Below are 17,760 nucleotides of genomic sequence, written 5' to 3' on the forward strand. Positions count from 1 at the left end.
TCTCCGCCACCAGCGGTAACCCGAAGCTGACAGATCCCTGACATATACCCATTACATCCCCGCCCAGCTCATTCCCTGGGCCAATGAGCTGATGCTGCAGCTTCTGGGTGTCATGTGACTCTTGTGTCATGTGACAGCAAAATGCTTCCGAGTCATGTGATATTGGAAGGCTATGGCGGCGCCTAATGATAAGGGAAACAATGTAAATAAATGTAACTTGTAGATATTTAGACAGAGAGTGAACATTTCTATCGCGCGTGAAGATAATAACCAGAGGAGAGGCTGGGAAATAGTTGGGGATTAGGAAACAAACTTAAAGTAGGTGGGTTTATGGGGAAAAGTTGAAGAAAACTGTCAGAAAAAAAGAGAGAGAGAGAGAGAGGCTGACTGTCTCTGCATATAACTGTATGAGAGAGGATGCTGACTGTCTCTTACCTTTATTGTGTAGCCGAGTCCTTTGTGTTCTTGTTAGAGAGAACTGCTAAACATTGCTAGTAGAATTCTGACAGCTGGTTAGCTCGTTTAAACATGATCTGAGACCTATGTATTATCGCACAATGACTTTACAAGTGATCCGATTTAACGTTTTCTGTATAGAAACATGTTATTCTTCTCGATTACCTTTTTTTTTTTATTTTAGTAAAAGATGCCTCTGAAGATCCTTCTAGTTCCCGGGTTGGTTCTGCACAAGGAGACTGAAAATCCACTACAAGTTTCCCTGAACAGACAGAAGAATCTGACCCTATGTAGTCTTCTTCCTCGGGGTACCCTTTGCCTCACCTGTCTCCCACCAGGAAGCCTTAACTGTTTTCACACCCACATTGAGGGATCGTTCTCTAAGTAAGAATTATTTTTGGGTTATGTGGCATGTGTTGGGTGTTGTTGGGTCTCTTTTGCATCTTCCAAGAAAAATTGTTATAGTGATCTCTGCCATTTCTCGTATTTTGTCATTACTCGTCTATTGATGGGAGTTCAATGCAGAACGGCAAATGGCTTCATAAGAACTTTTCTTGTTTGCTTATGTCTTGTACTGTGTGCCATGTAATGGACCTGTTGGTAAGGACTGAAGATGGATACTGCTTTGTCTTTCTCTTAATGACATCTCTCCAGATTTCTGTGGGAAGATGCTGATGGGCTGCAGGACTCTTTGGACCGCTGCCCACATCTTCTTGTTTTACATGAGGATAAAGAGCTCTCGGTTTACGAGGTGAACGCTACAGAAGGACGTTTGGACCTGACTACAGTCTGTCACTGTGATAAGGACACTTTGAGGAAACTCTGTGTAGACAACCACGTTTGTAAGTATGAATAATCTTATATCATCAAACTGGTTCCAGAAAAATATCAGTAAGAGATTTTGTTTTGTACCAAAAGAAGTGTATTATATTTACATTGTGTTTATTTATATAGTGGTAGCAGATTCTGTAGAGTTGTTTCAATAGGGGCAATTACAATACATGAAAAAAATGTATTCCAATTTGTGCCGGGATGTTTTTATACCTTTTGTATAGGTATCTCCTCTGTGCTCTCAGTCCATCTCCTGGCCCTTCACGGTGAACAGATCCTTCTTCTGATCAATAACCGTGTATTGCTGCATCTCGATTATAACGGGGAAGATGTGAACCCAAAGACTTTGTCCTGCTTCGATCTAGACCTTGATCCAGAGGCTGCAGACCGTATATCAGATGTGTGCTTAAGTAATGACATCTTGTTCCTGTTAGACTCCTCTGGGATTGTATGTATCCTTCTTCTACATTCTGTATTCCATATTTTTTTCTCATTTTTTATTGAAGCTCATGATCTTGATTATGTGGTCATCTTTGTGGTAGAGACTACTTGTTTTCATATTATTTAGTCCTCCTTTACACAATGCTGCAGATATTTATGACACCCTGGATGGGTCACATGTGGCAGACATGGAGCTTCCCCTAAGGCCAGAGACTAGCTCCCTGGACCCATTAACAAACATACATGTTTCTCCAGACCTGAGCTTGGCTGTGGTGTCTTCAAAAGCTGGTTGGGTCCTTTCTCTGCGGCTGTATGAGTATTTCAGGTATGGCGCGACTAGATCATTTGAGATGTTGTGTCTGTGCCATAGTGTGCAGCCTATCCTAGACATCAGAAGTGCTGACACAACACACCTCTTTCACAGGCAGAAGTCAGGACAAGCTAAGTGGTGTGATGAAAAGCCCAGAGAGTTACCTGAATCGTATACAGATAAGGATGATGTCAGCAGCTGTGATGGGGGCATCCATGAATTTGGATGTCCCTTCCGTACAGATAGGTGATTTTCACTTTCCTGTCTGATCGTGCATTTTTAAACAGCTAAACCAAAAATACTTTACTTCTTTAATTCATTCTCCACACTCTTCACTCTCCTGTTATTTTCTTTATACTGCAGTCTTTACCACTGACCAATGTTTTTGTTCAAAGGTCATGGGAAGCCACGCTGTCATCCCTTTGCACAGAAATCAGAGATGTTGAAGACCTGCATTTATATCCCCAAACTTCACATCCATTGCCATGTAGCAACTGTTCAAAGGTGCCTTTCAGCTGGAACCCTTTAGGTGGGGGCTGGCAGATTATCCAAGTGGATGGAATGGAGGAGTCTGTAAGTCTGCGAATCTGGTCTGTGTCCTCCTTCAGTGCTGTCTTCTGCCTCCGGGGAAGCGATGGAAACCTCACTGTAGTGCTCTTCGACACAGAGACTCAAAGTGTTATGTACCACCAATTAGGGAAAGCTCTTTGTGTGGATTGTACTCCAGATCAACCCTGCCTAGTTATCACAGGTGAGAGAAGTGTGTATGTGTTGGTGGTTTACTGTATTCAGGATGTTAGATCTGACCTTACTAACTTCAGGTGCAATTGGACTTCGAGGAGACCAAAACCTTATCTTTGAAAGAATTCTGTGTCCGGGAAGCAGATGATAATGTGCTTGTAGTCCATGCACTTCCGAGTTTTTAGATAGCTTTGTCTCTCCTCTTCCAGATAAAGGCATTTCTCTTGTGCTGTTTGGTGCATCACAGGATGAATTTCTCACTAGACTAATGATCCACGGCAGTGCAAGTAACGCAGACACCCTGTGTCTCCTAAATAACTGGGGACGCTGCTCCATACCTATCCATACGCTAGAGGTAAGAAAGTCTGCTGAGAAAAAGTAATATCTATTTTTTGCCTTTTCATTTCTTTCCTTCATTTTGAAATATTATTTGTCATGGTTGGTTTTTCCCTAATATCTACTCCCTCTCTGACTTTGACACGTCCTTTGGTGCCTTTCAGGCTGGCCTAGAGAACAGGCAGTTGGATACTGTTGATTTCTTCTTGAAGAGTAAAGAAAATATCCTGAACCCTTCTGGCCCCGAAGATGTAAATGCTGATGTCCAATCGGAGCACTACCTGCGCAGTGAGTTTATTCCATCCATACATCTATCCCATCCCATGCTCTTTCCCCCCGACTGTATTACTGCCTCTCACAAGCTCTGTGTGTCTCTCTTTCGCAGATGTACAGGACCTGCTACCGGCCCTTGATCTACTTTCCTCCTACATCCGAGGCACAGACCAGGAGACTCACAGCAAGCATTTCTCCGAACAGCTGTTACAGCTCACCCTCGGCTTCCTCAATGGGCAGCTGCGCACGCTCTGCACCCTCACATCCGGTATTTCGCAAACCCAGCTGGACATTTTGGGCTTTATTATGAATGTGAAGTCTGACTTTTCAAGGGCATCCCTTTCACAAAAAAATACATGTTTTTTCTATTAGTCCCAGTAGGAAGCAGAGATTGAGATTCTATTACGAATGCCCTATGATTTAACCCCCATCTGTGTCCAGTTTCTGATACTGAGCAGGTTCAGTCACAGAATAGCATATACCTGATACCAATATCTGCTTTGTTTTTTTAGCGCCAGATCCTGCGATTAAAGAATGTGTGAGAATTCTAACTGGTTATGTCACCGGCCTCCGACCCTTCATGAAGAGGTTCACGCAGCAGCCACAGACGATGCAGGTCCCACAGTCTGCGCGGGAGAAGAAAGCATGGAAGAACTTATCTGTTGAGGTACGTGGGATTTAAACGATACAACAAGGTTAGGAAATAAGGGTTGAGTATAACACTGTTTGCTTGATGGTGGACCCTATTAAATCACGTGTTTAATACACTACAATACATGGGTTAATCTGATTGGGGTCTGTTTAAAAAAACTCCAGATGGACAAATAAGTTAGAGTTGACCTTACTAAGGAAAGAAAATTGCAGTCAATGTTATAGAATTTTGCAAATCATTGCCTATGTTCATTTGCATATTTGTTGAGTTGATGATGAGGGACTCTCATATTCTATTTTCTCTCTCTTATTCTAACAATCTCAGCAAATAATCTCTGATGCCATCCTAACAAATCGGATTCCTGAGGCACAGTCGTTTCTTCGCCTTCAAGGACATCCCTGTCCTGGTCTGACTTGGTTGAAACAAGAAGGTCTGAAACTGGTTTACAGATGCCTGCAAGAGAAATGCGTGCCAGAGGCCTGTCAGCTTCTCCGTAATATGGTACAAACACTCGTACAGTCACACTCCTGCCCATGTCCCTTCCTCCTTATCTCCTGTGTAGTATAGCAGTGTATAAAGAGATGGATCTTGCCAGGGTTTTTGTATAAAATCCCATTCAGCTAGTATCACACTTTTTTGAAGAAATAGCTGAGTGTGTCTGTTCTTTTTTTCTAGGGGTTTTCTGTGTGGAGTGAACTTCATCGTATCTGTATGCACACATCTGAACGGAGTGTCCGAAATCTGCTTGTGAGTAAATTAGGGCAACACGCGCCTTCTTTAAGACTCGTTTACAGACATCTCTGACCGCGAGTCTCTCTTTAGGTTGACCTCCTACGGGCTGAGGGGCGCCTTTCTGAGCAGGAACAGGAGCAGATTCACACAGTGTGTCGGGTGGAGGAACTGTATTATAACCCACACAACCGTGAAAGAGGGAAGAGGAAAGCAACGTATGATGGGTAACTTGCATTGCGATTTGCTTTACCCCAAACATCCTATGCTGAGCTATATTGCTGAGCCACTATGCCTTTGTCCAGTAGGCCATCATGGAAGCCCTACACTGCAGCGTGTGAATCAAACATCTTGGAAGAGGTGCTGACAGCTCCAGATCATGATCCAGAGACTTTGCGGCTTTACTGGGCACAAGGCTGGAACAAAGATACTCAGGAAGCGATCCTACTCGCTGAACAGGAGGATAGCGGTGAGTGCAAAGACTTCCAACCCGGAGTTACTGCGATCACTATTAATAGACTATTAATTGATCTTCATGTGTCTGTCTTTCTACCGTCTGTTTCACCCTCAGACTTAAGTCTCTGTCAGCCCCACATCCTTTGGCGTCACTTGACTTTGTGGCATTCGTGGCCATCGATTTGCTCGTGGCTTGAGGAAACTGGATCGCACGCAGAGAAAGACAACACAAAGCTCACACGATGGCCTCGTCTGACCCCAGAATTAGTGGATGAAAATACCATGTGCTGTCGCTACACAAGGCAGAAAATCCTAGACAAATTGTTAAGGTGCGAGGAAAAAGAATGTGGGGTTAGGAGATGATTACTTTTTTTTTACATCGTAAGAAGTGTAATCTTTCATGGAATTGGTTAAACCAAACACGTTCCATGTGTAACTGTGTAGGAGGATTTGCTTTGTGTGCATAAAGCAGAATCTGTGTTGAGGTGTGAATAAGAGCTTTGGAAAGGCGCTATGCTGTAGTGGGATCCAGGTCCATGTAACAGAAAGCTCTATGTCTGCTGAGAGTTCCATAGTAGGTTGTATCTGTAATACAGAACTGCATGAGTTCTGGAGTGGGGGATAGAAGGGTGGTTGGGTGTGACTTTCAGCAGGGGCATGGAAGCCGAGGGCAATAACTTACCATCACTTTTTTTTTTTTTTTACAGTGTGGGAATGATTGTCCCGTCTGAAATGAATGATTTTGAGAGTCTTGTGGAACGCCTGGCATTTGGCAACAAACTGATGTCATCTTCTGACTCTCTTCCAAGTGTTTTCCTTACCAGCATGGATTTTCACAACCGCTTTGTCCAGATGTGTGCAGAGAATGGCCTTCAGTACCTCCTGTACACTTACCTAGATTATTACAGGTAAACCCACCGGCTTGGAGGTCTGCAGAGCTGATATAGGGTTCAAGAATCTCACTTCATATAGGTTATTGAGGCTGTTATATGCTGGGATGTGGACATTATTATTATTAATATTATACTTTATTTATAAAGCGCTGACCAATTCCGCAGCGCTGTACAAGGTGAAAATTTTACAGATAACGACAAGTACAAAATGAAAAGCAATTGACGTACAGATACAAGAGGAATGGAGGGCCCTGTTCCCGCAGGAACTTAGCTCTATATATATTTTCCTTTTTGGCAGGTTGACTCCAGAATTCTGCTCTGCACTGACAAGTCCCACACTTCTAGAGAGATTCCCTTGGTTCAGTTTCCTTGTACAAATCCGAAGAATTCAAGACAACCCGGGGGGTAAGATACGCCCAGAGAGATGGGGACGGATGAATGCACTGTATTGTTTGTTGGGATTTCCTACCATAGATCACCCTGCTTTGCGTTGACGCTATTTTTACTCTGCGTGGAATACACATCTCCGGTCTTTCTTCTTATTATTTGTTTGCGTCTTTCCTCTACCGTGTTCTTTCTGGTAATTTAGTTTGTCTTTTCAGTCCTGTACTGTATTTGTTGCCATGCTGTTTGTTTGTCTGGTGTTTCTGTACCTCCTCACATATATATGGCTCTTCATTCTCAGATTACAGCCAGATATTCCATGCAAGCTTGGCCAACGCTCACATGGTGATGCCTGAATACCTGCCCAGCGTCAGCAGCATGCTGCTGGAGGGACACACACTGCTCGCCCTCGCGACCAACATGTATGCACCTGGGGGCATTGATAGGGTAATATATCATACCTCCATTCTATTTTATTTCCTCTCCTGTCTAGTGCATGTTTTCACCCAATTCTCTACGTGGAACCTTTGACATCGTTTTGACAAGTTCTTCTTGTAAATAAAGACTTTGCAGCATAGATTGTTTCTGTTTCTTTTTGTATATGTTCAGCTATGGAGTTTATAAAGAACATTAAAATAGTATCATTATCAACTCATTATACTGTTGTCCACTCAGGTGTTGGAGCAGCGCGAGGAGCAAACACCTTGTCACATGAATGTCGATCCCCAGCTGCTGAAGATGGCTCTGGCTCCCTATCCAAAACTTAGAGCCGCTTTATTCCCCCAACACCCGGCTCCTGGATCTCCTTCCCACATTTCACTCTATCATCTCTTACAGGTATATGGTAATATCCTACAGACACACGAACACTGATTGAAAGGCAAAAAACAACCATGCCTGTGAACTACTTACAAGGTTAAGAATGTATCAGATGATTTATTTAGAATGTATACCGGTTTCTCTTATAGTACAGATACGACTATTCATCAAACCTTTTAGAATCAATGAACCACCGAACAAAAGTACGTTATTTTATGTATAACCTGCCTTTTCCTTCACAGGCACTTTCCCCCTTCAACCCAACGCATTTTTTCACCTGGCAAGGAGCAAACACTCTTGCTTCCGCTGGTAAGTAAACTGCTAGCGTATCGTAGTTTCAGATGGGATAAGTAAGTTTTTTTTAATAGTATTTTCATACATTTGAAAATTGAAAGAGGGCATGAATGATTGTGTGATCTTTATTATTCACAGACAGCCGCACAGAGCTCCCTCACTGCTCATGCCCACGGCTGGTCAGCAAGTGGGCAGTGGTAGAGCAGCTGGACGTTTGCTACTATCTCCGTACGGGGCGACCGGCAGTCGCGTTTGCCAACTTCTTGGTGCAGAAGCTTCTAAAAAGCAAAGCACCCCAACAACAGTAAGTCAATGGGAGAAAAAGGGAAATCACTAGGCCTCTGCAGTTCCTCTTTCCCATGAGGTCCTAGGTTCTATTCAGTGATACTTTTATGCATTAACCTTAAATTGGAAATATTTTCCCATTAATAAAATTCCACCGGTGATGGATTTGAACCCTGACCTTTTCTATCTCTGCATGATATTGCAGGGGTTTGAGATGTTCCAAGCAAACCATCCTTCAGATTATAAAAATATCAAATATTTATTATGCTACAATTGTAGCTTAGTCGGATAAAATACTTTTTTTTTAATTTATTTTTATTTTTTATCGAAATCATTTTTCTAGTCCTACTCGCTATTGTTGCGTATGTCGTGGCCTCCACCATTCTTCCTCTTCTTTACGGGGTCATACGATTTGTATCCTTTGCAGAATTCAAGAGATTGCGAAGGATGTCTATTCCTTAGCGTTGTCCTGTTTCAACGTACAGACCGTGATTGCTTCCTGTGTTTGTTTCCTGGAATTGCTGGGTCTTAGCAGCCACAAGCTCCGCGTTGATGTAAATGTTGCAGATCTAATCCTGACCCATTCAACATCTCCAAACGATGAGCTGGGACAGAAATCCGAGGCACAAGCCTTAGGTATCATCATTTCTCCTCTCGTCTTTATAGTGTATTTCTACAAATGCCCATTTCGTCTTCCTTTTTTCACTTTTGTTTCTTGTCTGCTTTTTCACATCTATGTCGTCAGCCCAAAGGATGCTCAGACTGGTGGACAACGAGACCAAAGCTGCAGGAGAACTTTCAGTGAGCTTGGAGGAAGCTATGAATTCCACCTTAGAGAAGGAATGGGAAAGCAGGTGAGATTAAAGAAAGTGAAAGCGGTTAAAGGAACAGGGGCAGTAGGCTTCATCTCGATGTAAGTTACTTGCTGACTTTTTATTGTCATTTGTAATTCAGTGTGAGATGGATGAAATATTACTAAACTCAGCATCTGGTGTACTGCGAGATCATTGTATGAAGTACTTCAACACTGCTTATTCATAACTATAATTAGCCATGTGAGCTACTGATCTAATGTCCAGAACGCCATTAGCGCAGTTCTGAAGCCTGCTCTTGCATTACGTTTAAGAGGCCGGATTCTAAGAAGCAGGTTGGAGGGGCATTTGTTGGAGTGCCATTCACACAAATATATGTCTCTGTTTGTCCAGGCCCCACGCCTGCGGTGGCCCATGGTCCACGATCACGCAGTTTTGCCTGCTGCACTCTGTTCCTTTGAGCTCCCGATACCTGAGACACTGCGGCCAGAGGCAGGACTGGCTGCAGCTTCTGATGCACACTCACTCTCATCAGCAGGTCAGTATACACTCTCTCTCGGCCTTCCTTATTAGCAAGTGCCAGAGCTTAACGGGGACTCTGTTCACATACCCCGCTTTCATTCATCTACTGTCTGTTTTTCGCATGTCCACCCATTTTCAGTGTAGGCCTTACCAAGAGTGCCGAAGAGAAACCAGTAGTCTTTATGTCTATGGACATAGTCCTGGGTGCTCACTCATGTTCTTTACCCACAGAGTTCTTTTTATGCCCGCTGCAGATATCCTGTGTTCTAGAAGATCTCGGCCCAGCTCTGAGCAGTCACGTGGCTCTGGCGTTGCAAAGAATGAAGTTAGACGAGCAGCCCTCGTGTGATTCCCAAGCAGAAGTGGACAGTGAAGCAGGACCAGTGAATTTGTTCCATGTTATGCTTCGATGCCAAAAGTCAGAGAAGCCGGGACGTATGCTACTAAAGGAGAGCGTGAGATACAGTGCTCCGCTGTTGAGTGTGCTTGCTGCATGTGTGCAGGTAAGTCACAATATAGGTATATATGCAACACTAACCACACGGGCATTGTATATTAAAATCAGGGCTACAGTCAGCCCAGGAAGATGGAGAGCTAATGAGGCTTGGTGAAATTCTCAGATTAATGTCATGTGTCCAGAAGACTCTGCACTGATCCTTCAAAACTCTAAATGAAACCTGGATTATAACAAAACAAAAACAGAATAAAGGTGCTAAAAATTAATGAAACTTTTTCTTGGACAATTTGATGAAGGATACCGTTTCTTTAGCTGAATGATGTTATCCCTACGTCTTGTTATAAGCAAAAAAATAAATCAAACCTCTTGTTTTAATCCATTAACTACTCGTTTTATCCACTAACCTGTCCCGTCTCTTCTATCCCAGGACGCTGACCTCATCTCCTGTCTCTGTGTGTGGATTCTTACATCTGTGGATGCTGCCACGTGTGCCGTGATCAAACGCTCACTCTCTACCCCTGAAGATCATGTCTGGGACCTGAGTGATCTCTCATGGATTTGGCTTAATCTGCTGGAAAGAAAGGCGAGCAGAACCCTGCACAGAGCTTTCAGCATCTTTATGGAGGTGACACGTGTTACATGACAAGTATCGGATAATATAAAAAGATTAATGGCATTTAGTGTATACGGTCACTTTGATTTAACACATAAAGCGGGGAGATGCTGGTAATGTGGACCATGAAGGCAAGGGCGTTACAGCAGCAATCAGCATTACACACAGGGGGAGACAAGAGGGGCTCATGTTTCCTATGATTTTTCAGATACACATTATGATTTATTTAGGACTGTCCCCTGTTACCCCTACTTGATATGTACGAGACGTGTCTTCATCACAAAAACTATCTGAGTGCAGAGGACAAACTGCAAGATTTCAAACGCCAGCTGTTGAGTGTGAGTTACCTGTATACTGATCATGTTTTTAACGTGTTGCTAATATTTGTACCCGGCACACATGCATCTTTCTCGTGTTAATATTATCAATTGTTACCATAAATCTCATTCTTCCTCAGCTCCAGTCATCAGATGGCTCCTCTACACTCCTCCCACTTACTTGGATTCAGGATCAGGTCTCGGAGCTTCTGAAGCTTCTTCTCTTGCAGAGCAAAACTTCATACGAACAGAGGAAAATTCTGCAACTACTCTGCGATAATGACAGCCAGAATGTTTGTGGGGGTAAGGAAACCCCTAGGTTTCAAAGCGTGCATATACTTCCTCTTATCCTTCTGTTTGGTGACCATCTGCTCCTTTTTAATACTTCCAGCAATGGATATCCACAAGTTGAGTGCACTCACTCAGATTCTGCATGACTATCCTGTCTGTATTGGCAAGGAGCTCCTCAGAGAGTATAGTGAAGAAGGCCTTCAAGTGGAGTGTCAGCGGTTGTTGCACCTACTGCTGGAAGGCAAGCACTTCTGTCTGGCACGAAAGGTGGCAGAACTGGCAAATCTGCCTGCTGACAGCCTGGTGATTGAAGAGGTAAGCTTGACGCGCACTTACCTACTTATTTGTTTAGAGTAACACTGAGAAATGTATTGCTTTTCTCATAATGCCCCATTACAGGTTCTGCAGGACCAGTTTCTGCTACAGGAGATTGGACAATGGGAATGTCCACAGAGTCGAGCAGAATTCTGGAAGAAATGTCAGCAGATGTTCACCACCAACCAGTTGTCCCCAGTTGCGGCTTCCGCCTTCTTTAATTCTCAGGCTGCTAATTTCTCCGCTGCCATGGCAGGAGCGGGAGAACATATTGATCATCTAGCAGAAGAGGAGTTGTTGCTCAGCCTTGCAGGAAATTGGTTGTCTCTCAGTGATTGTGCTCAGGTGGCTTCTTTGGAGGAACTGGAGAAACTGATCTGGAAATGTCGCATTGACCAAGAGGTTTTGAGAAGAAACGGAGGAGCGCGTGTCCTCTGCTCTGTATCTCCCTTCACTAGCCTGGCTTCTGAGTTCTCCTTCTCCAACCTACCTGCACTCAACTCCCCATTGCTTTTTGAAATATCCACTCTGCCACCACTCAGTGGCTTGCCTGGCACATTAGACTCTGATGCTTTGCTGGCGCTGAGTTACTTAGTAGATCGTCTGCTTGATGACAGCCACGTGCATGAGGCCAGTCGCGTGTGCAGATACTTCCAGCTTCCCCATCGCAACCTATGGCTGGTGCTCAACTGTAGAGCTCTGGCCACAGGTGAGACTACAAAGGATCAGATGCACCCGGATATCCAAGCCATCCTCGCAGAAGGACTAGAATTACAAGAATGTGTCTGGAAACGGAGGAAGCGTCTGCAGAGCTGTGAGTGTTACCTTTACCCTGTATACAAGCAAAGATCTCCTTCCAGCACAACCATCTAGCACTGGGATGCATCCGCTTCAGTAGGCTCCAAGTATGCGGGTATTGGATACACCGTGTGTGGCCCAAATAGTACTATTAAGTACTTTTACGTAAAGAAGATGCTATAGCTTAATAAATCCAGACAGTAGTGTGGCCGTCTAATTAAATATTACTTACATTGATGGACCAATTAGGGTGCAGTTTGGATTCTATAAAACAATAAAGCAGATTTAGGCTTTTGTGTCAGAAATGGGGCCAAAGGAAACTCCATATAAATATTTTTAGGCAGTTTTAATGAACTCTTTACATAATACTTTTTAAGATCTTAACTGCTTCTCCAGTCCAAATAATAATTTCTTGGAATGCTTCCCAGAATAAATAATCATATTTCAGAATGTGTATTTCTAACGTGTTGGTATGCTGGCACACTTCTCCTGACCTGAACTGATTATATCCCAGCATCTAGTTTAGAAGGTTCACCGTCCCCTCTGCGCAGTGATCCGGTGCTCACCTATCTGGAGATCCTCAAAGATGCCTGCACTCATGGCAAACCCTTCTGCCTGCAGCTGCTGTGCATGTACGAGCTGAGTCAGGTAGGTGTTGGCGCTAAGAGATGAAGTTAAGGCTCATGATGAAAATCTAAAGTACATCGTTGAGATTCACAATGGATAAACCAGGAAGCTGGACGTGTTTCTTAGCTACGCCGTAGATATTAACGTGAGACTCTGTCCTTGTGTCTTGGCCAGCATCTTGGATGTTCCTTCTCTGATATCTCCTCCAGAGATGCCATTGACGTTCTACGTTCTCTTATTTCTTGTCGCCGTCCTGAGCTCAGTGACAGAGCGCAAGCGGTCATCAGCTCGCACAGGCTCTCCGCAGACACCGTGGCAAAGATTGTAGCCGAGGAGGGACTGCGAATTTGGCAAGCACAGTACAAGGAAGGAGGTTGGTGGCAAAAGGGACTCCTAAATATTTTTTGGCAGTCACATGCTTTCTTCGGGTTAAAACTCTGTGTTTCTATCGCTATGTCCAGGACCAGCCGAAGTGTGCAACGTTTCCGAAATGAGGAACCGATTCCTGCAACTCACAAAGCTTTGTCCCGATCCGACCTTGGTGGGGTTAACGCTACTAGAAAATCTGGAGACCGTGCCGCTTACAGAGTCGCAATGCAGTGAGCATGAGTGTGGAGGGAGATCTTCCTCCTTCTTCCCTTTCTTTTGTTGCTCTTTCAGCTCCTTTGCCTTTCCTTTTTATTTTTCTGCCGCCCTCCCTGACTTGCGCTGCACACGACCTGCTTGTGTTTTCCAGTTATTGAGCTACTGATCTCTGCCCATGATTGCTTCAGTTTGACTTGTCATCTGGAGGGTATTCGACGGGTGTTACAGGCTTGCCGCTATCTCATTGAAATGCACTTGGCACCAAATCAAGAATACAGCCTTATGGTGAGAAGAGCAGTCAAAGCGTTTAGATTTTTTAGGTCTAAATCCATCCTGAATCTAAAACAAAGACCGAGGAACGATTATGGTCTGAGTCTTTACATCAGGAAATAAACCAGGCAGACCGCAGGAGCCGAATGCTTCTTATCTGCTGTTAAATTCTGTTTCTCTGTTGTTATCCGTCAGGTGCGTCTCCTCTCCGGGATCGGTCGCTACAATGACATGGTATACGTATTTGACATTTTGCACAAAAGCCAGCATTTTGAGGTTTTGCTACGGAAACAGCTGGACACGGTAAGGTTGGGGGATGGATACTGGAATATAGTGAGATTTGCGGTGCCATTATTGAGTTGTTTCGCTGTCACTTTGTTACTGTCCAGAAAGGGGGACTGCAGACCGCGTTACTGGAATATATTAAGCGCTGTCATCCGGGGGACAGTGAGAAACACAACATGACTGCGCTCTGCTTCAGCCTGCATCGAGATATCGGCCATAACCACGAGCAGGCGGCTCTCATCCAACTTAAACTGATCCAGTCCCAACCCTGGGGTAAGTGATGGTGATGTGTAACTGTAGGGCTGCTTAAACACCAGAGCATTGCTCTTAAAAGTGTAAGTGTCAGAATTACCTGTCTTGATTAGTAAAAATGTGATTTTTTTATTGATTATATTGCACTTTTTTTTTCTTATGTGTTTATGTTTAATAAGGAGAGTGTCGGGGGATCATGTGGCAGAGCGTGTTCGTTTGTTACCAGTCTCCAAACACTCTCCTTGCCTTTATGTTGCAGAATACTGGATGTCTGAACGGGCCGAGTTGAAGTCTTCATTAATGAAAGCCCTGACCCTGCTCATTGATGCCGCGGAGAGCTACTCCAAGGTAACCTGGGCCTTGCAATCAGTTTCACTGACACGTTACATGTATATATGTGTGTATGTATATATGTGTGTGTGTATATATATATATGTCATTCTTCAGGATTCGTGTGTCCGCCAGTCCCTGCGCTGTGCGCGCCTCACCCGCCTCCTGACGCTACAGATCCATCTGCTGAACATTGGCCATGAAACCAGACTTATCAACTTGGAGAAAGAGAGTGTAATGACTCCAATTCTGGCACTTCCACGCTTTTATCAGGTTGGTCTTTATAAATGGGCTTTCTTGGCAGATTTCTTGAGAATTTTCACCCCCTTTCTGCACGTACCTCCGGCTTCTTTCCAAAGCAGATGTTCGCTTGCATTTTGTGTTTTAATCACTAAGCAGCAACCTTTTTTTGAAACCAGAGCAGTATTCGGTGCTCTAGGCTCGTGCGACAGTGACGTATAGCTTGTTTCTCCTTCATTCAGTCTGAGCTCTGTGATAAACAAAGAAAAGGAATCCCAGCATTCCAAACAGCTTCCAATCTTTAGGATACTTTATTAAGCGAGAGCAAACAAAAGCAACGTTTCGGCCAAACAGGGCCTTTGTCTCTGTGATCAGACAGGACGGTGATAGAACCGGTTACTGGACTGTGTAGCGGGATCAGGAAGATGTGACATGCTCTGTAAAGCGCAAGCTACGTGCCGTACATGATTTCACTGTTCTTGGTCTGCGGCAAGCATTTGTTCCCTTCGTTTCTCAGGCTGTTATTGTAGCTGAAGCCTACGACCAACAACCAGACTGGGCAGAGGTTTTATATCACAATGTTATCGTCGGAGGTGACTTCCAGTACCTAGAAGAATTCAAACAGCGCCAGCTGCTCCAGAGCGGGGTGTTCGAGCAAATCTCCAACAGGTAAGATGCTTCTCGTGTGGGTAAAACTGTGTGGCGGCAAAACGCTAGAAAGGATGATCTGCGAGAGTGCAGAGAGATTTATCAGTTTGCTAAATCCAGCCATGTGTCATGCATGAGCCAGGTGCTGGACCTCTCGCCTTAGTACTCTTTATTTCCCGGAGGGTAAGTGGATGTCGCTGGGTTGGTGGTAGTCGTATTTTTTGAGGGGGGGGTGTGTGTGGAAGGTATAGTATATATTACTTTTTAAGAATAGCCTTTTAACACATTTACTTTTCACATTTTCTTGTTTTCTACTCTTTATTTTCAGTTGATTCTGAGTTTGATTACAGAATTTTGGTCCTGATTCGATTCAAGGCCAAAATTTGACTTGCAGGGCTCAATGCTTTATCTGCTATAGGTAGTTTTAGTTTGATACCCCTATAGTAGCCACAACATTCACCAGGACATGAAATTCCTTAATGCATCTTACACATCGGCAGGGGGATATCTCTGTATCTGCTGACAAACTAATCTCAGCAGGAGACGGCATTATTAACATCTACCACTTCTGCTGGAAAGCTGTTACACTTATCTACTGCTTTCTGAGCAAAGTTTTAAAAAAACTGAACACGCTTATCTATGGGATGCAGTCTGGTCGGCTTGGGCAAGTCTTGTGGATGTTATCTGGGTGCTGGGGTTAAATCCTTCTTGTGCGACCTGGGTGCCAGAGCTGTCCTTTAGGGTGTGCGACCTGTGATATGTGCAACGTAGGGTTTCCATGCATTATTTATTTGATCTATGCCTGCAGTGCTGAGTTTGCATTTTCAGTGTAAAACTCTGTATTTACTCTATACCTGCTAATACAGGGTTTGTATGTCTTATTCTATTGATCTATACCTGCAATGCTGTGTTTCCTTGTGGAGTTTATTTGATCTATATTTGAAGTACATGGGGTGGAAAAGAGAGAACGAGGAAGGAGGGAACAAAGGGATTCTAAGAATGATAATGGTGGGGAGGGGCACAGGGATGGCACGCAGAGCCCTGCTTACTTTTTCTGATTTGTTTATTTCATTGCCTGCCTACCATTACATGCTCTCCACCATTGTTATGTTTTTTGTCTTGGATGTGTCCCAAGTGCATTATTTTACATTTATCCACGTTAAAATGCCCTAGACCAAAAAAAAAGTCATATGTAAAAAATGTTGAGGTTTCAGCTACTTTTATTGTTTTATAGCCCAATTGCACATTGTAGTTGTATGTGAGTAGGACTTGTCTTGAACAATATATCTGCGTGGGTAAACTACTAAACAGTTCTCTTGATGTTAATGCAGCTGGACTGATATTCTTTGCGTTTCTCTTAGGTGTAAGCTGCAGCCTCCAGGTGCTGCCGGTCTCCAGAATCTGAAGCGATTGATCAGTTATTGCGAGGACACCTACACTCAGTACAAGCTGGCGTTTGAAAACCAGTTCTACGATGTGACCGATGTTCTCATGAAAGACTCACAGACTCGCTGCTGTCTCACAGATATGCTGTCTCGGTGATACGTGAGACACGGAGCTGTTCTCCACACACAAAGAATAAGTATACCGTCAGGATCATTTATAGATGATAACTGTTCTGGCTCGTAGATCTAATTCTGGATGCTGTGAAGGAATTGCCTGCATGCCAAATAAAGCAGCGTCTCATCATTTTGTAATATGCTGCTCTGCCGTCTACAACAACATTACACATTCCGTAATTTTTGTACATGTACTTTAAGTGGTAAACTAAATCAATTTATCTTGGGATTAAGGAGAACTGAGTGTGAATCTCTCTCTCTCTACATTTAACACAATAGCCAGATTTATTACACGGAGCGACCTGCCGCCTTTCATTTGACACGCATACTTCACGCAGTCACTCCGCCGGTGTAAGAGTGTGTGTGCGCACGCGTGCGGTTGGTTGTGCTGTAATGTGTTATAATTATGTGTCAATCATATGTCAAGAATGGAGAGAATATAGAATTAAAGTTTCCCTTGTGGGGAAAATGTTGCAGTTATGTATTAATGTTTCATATCTTTTGATGTTTTCTTGATGATATCATGCACTATATTTTAATTGCATAATTCATGTTGTTCACATTTTACGATCCTAGATCTGTAGTTTTCCCATAGAGGTCAATACGAGACTGCAATGCAGTTCTATGTTAATTTTGCCAACGTGTTATTTTACAGCATACGATCATACAGACCTTTTCGGAAGAAATTTGATTTAAACAAAATCAGACTTCTAAGACAAAAATGTTATCATGGTTTGAGCAGCACTTCAATTTTAAGAGGGTAAAAAAAACATATCGGAATCAGAAAGGGAGGCCATAACTTGAGTTTAAAAGACTCTTGTACAGAATTATCTGCTTGTCTTGTGAGAATGTAAAGGACTCCTTTCACATTGGGCAGGACTGAGGGACCACAGTTGGTCCTTGGCAGGGCTTTTTTTTACACAGTACAACCAAGTCCTA

At 43.6% G+C, this 17,760-nt stretch overlaps 1 protein-coding gene across 1 annotated transcript; it reads left to right on the forward strand.

The window, feature by feature from the left end:
• Positions 1–646: 646 nt before the first annotated feature.
• On the forward strand, positions 647–17,301 carry SPG11 (SPG11 vesicle trafficking associated, spatacsin). Its single transcript, XM_053463577.1, has 40 exons — positions 647–840; positions 1,111–1,298; positions 1,512–1,739; positions 1,879–2,053; positions 2,153–2,284; positions 2,434–2,789; positions 2,989–3,134; positions 3,280–3,403; positions 3,501–3,656; positions 3,901–4,055; positions 4,365–4,541; positions 4,716–4,787; positions 4,863–4,996; positions 5,075–5,238; positions 5,341–5,554; positions 5,933–6,133; positions 6,417–6,523; positions 6,804–6,949; positions 7,178–7,339; positions 7,564–7,630; positions 7,754–7,919; positions 8,328–8,536; positions 8,646–8,754; positions 9,106–9,250; positions 9,489–9,737; positions 10,119–10,316; positions 10,535–10,642; positions 10,762–10,924; positions 11,013–11,227; positions 11,312–12,041; positions 12,540–12,673; positions 12,827–13,025; positions 13,114–13,251; positions 13,389–13,522; positions 13,703–13,810; positions 13,897–14,065; positions 14,304–14,392; positions 14,492–14,647; positions 15,132–15,283; positions 16,624–17,301. The coding sequence occupies exons 1-40, from the start codon at positions 647–649 to the stop codon at positions 16,802–16,804; spliced, it is 7,050 nt and encodes a 2,349-aa protein (XP_053319552.1). The 3' UTR covers positions 16,805–17,301.
• Positions 17,302–17,760: the final 459 nt, after the last annotated feature.

Source organism: Spea bombifrons, chromosome 4, assembly GCF_027358695.1.
Source record: "Spea bombifrons isolate aSpeBom1 chromosome 4, aSpeBom1.2.pri, whole genome shotgun sequence".
NCBI lineage: Eukaryota > Metazoa > Chordata > Amphibia > Anura > Pelobatidae > Spea > Spea bombifrons.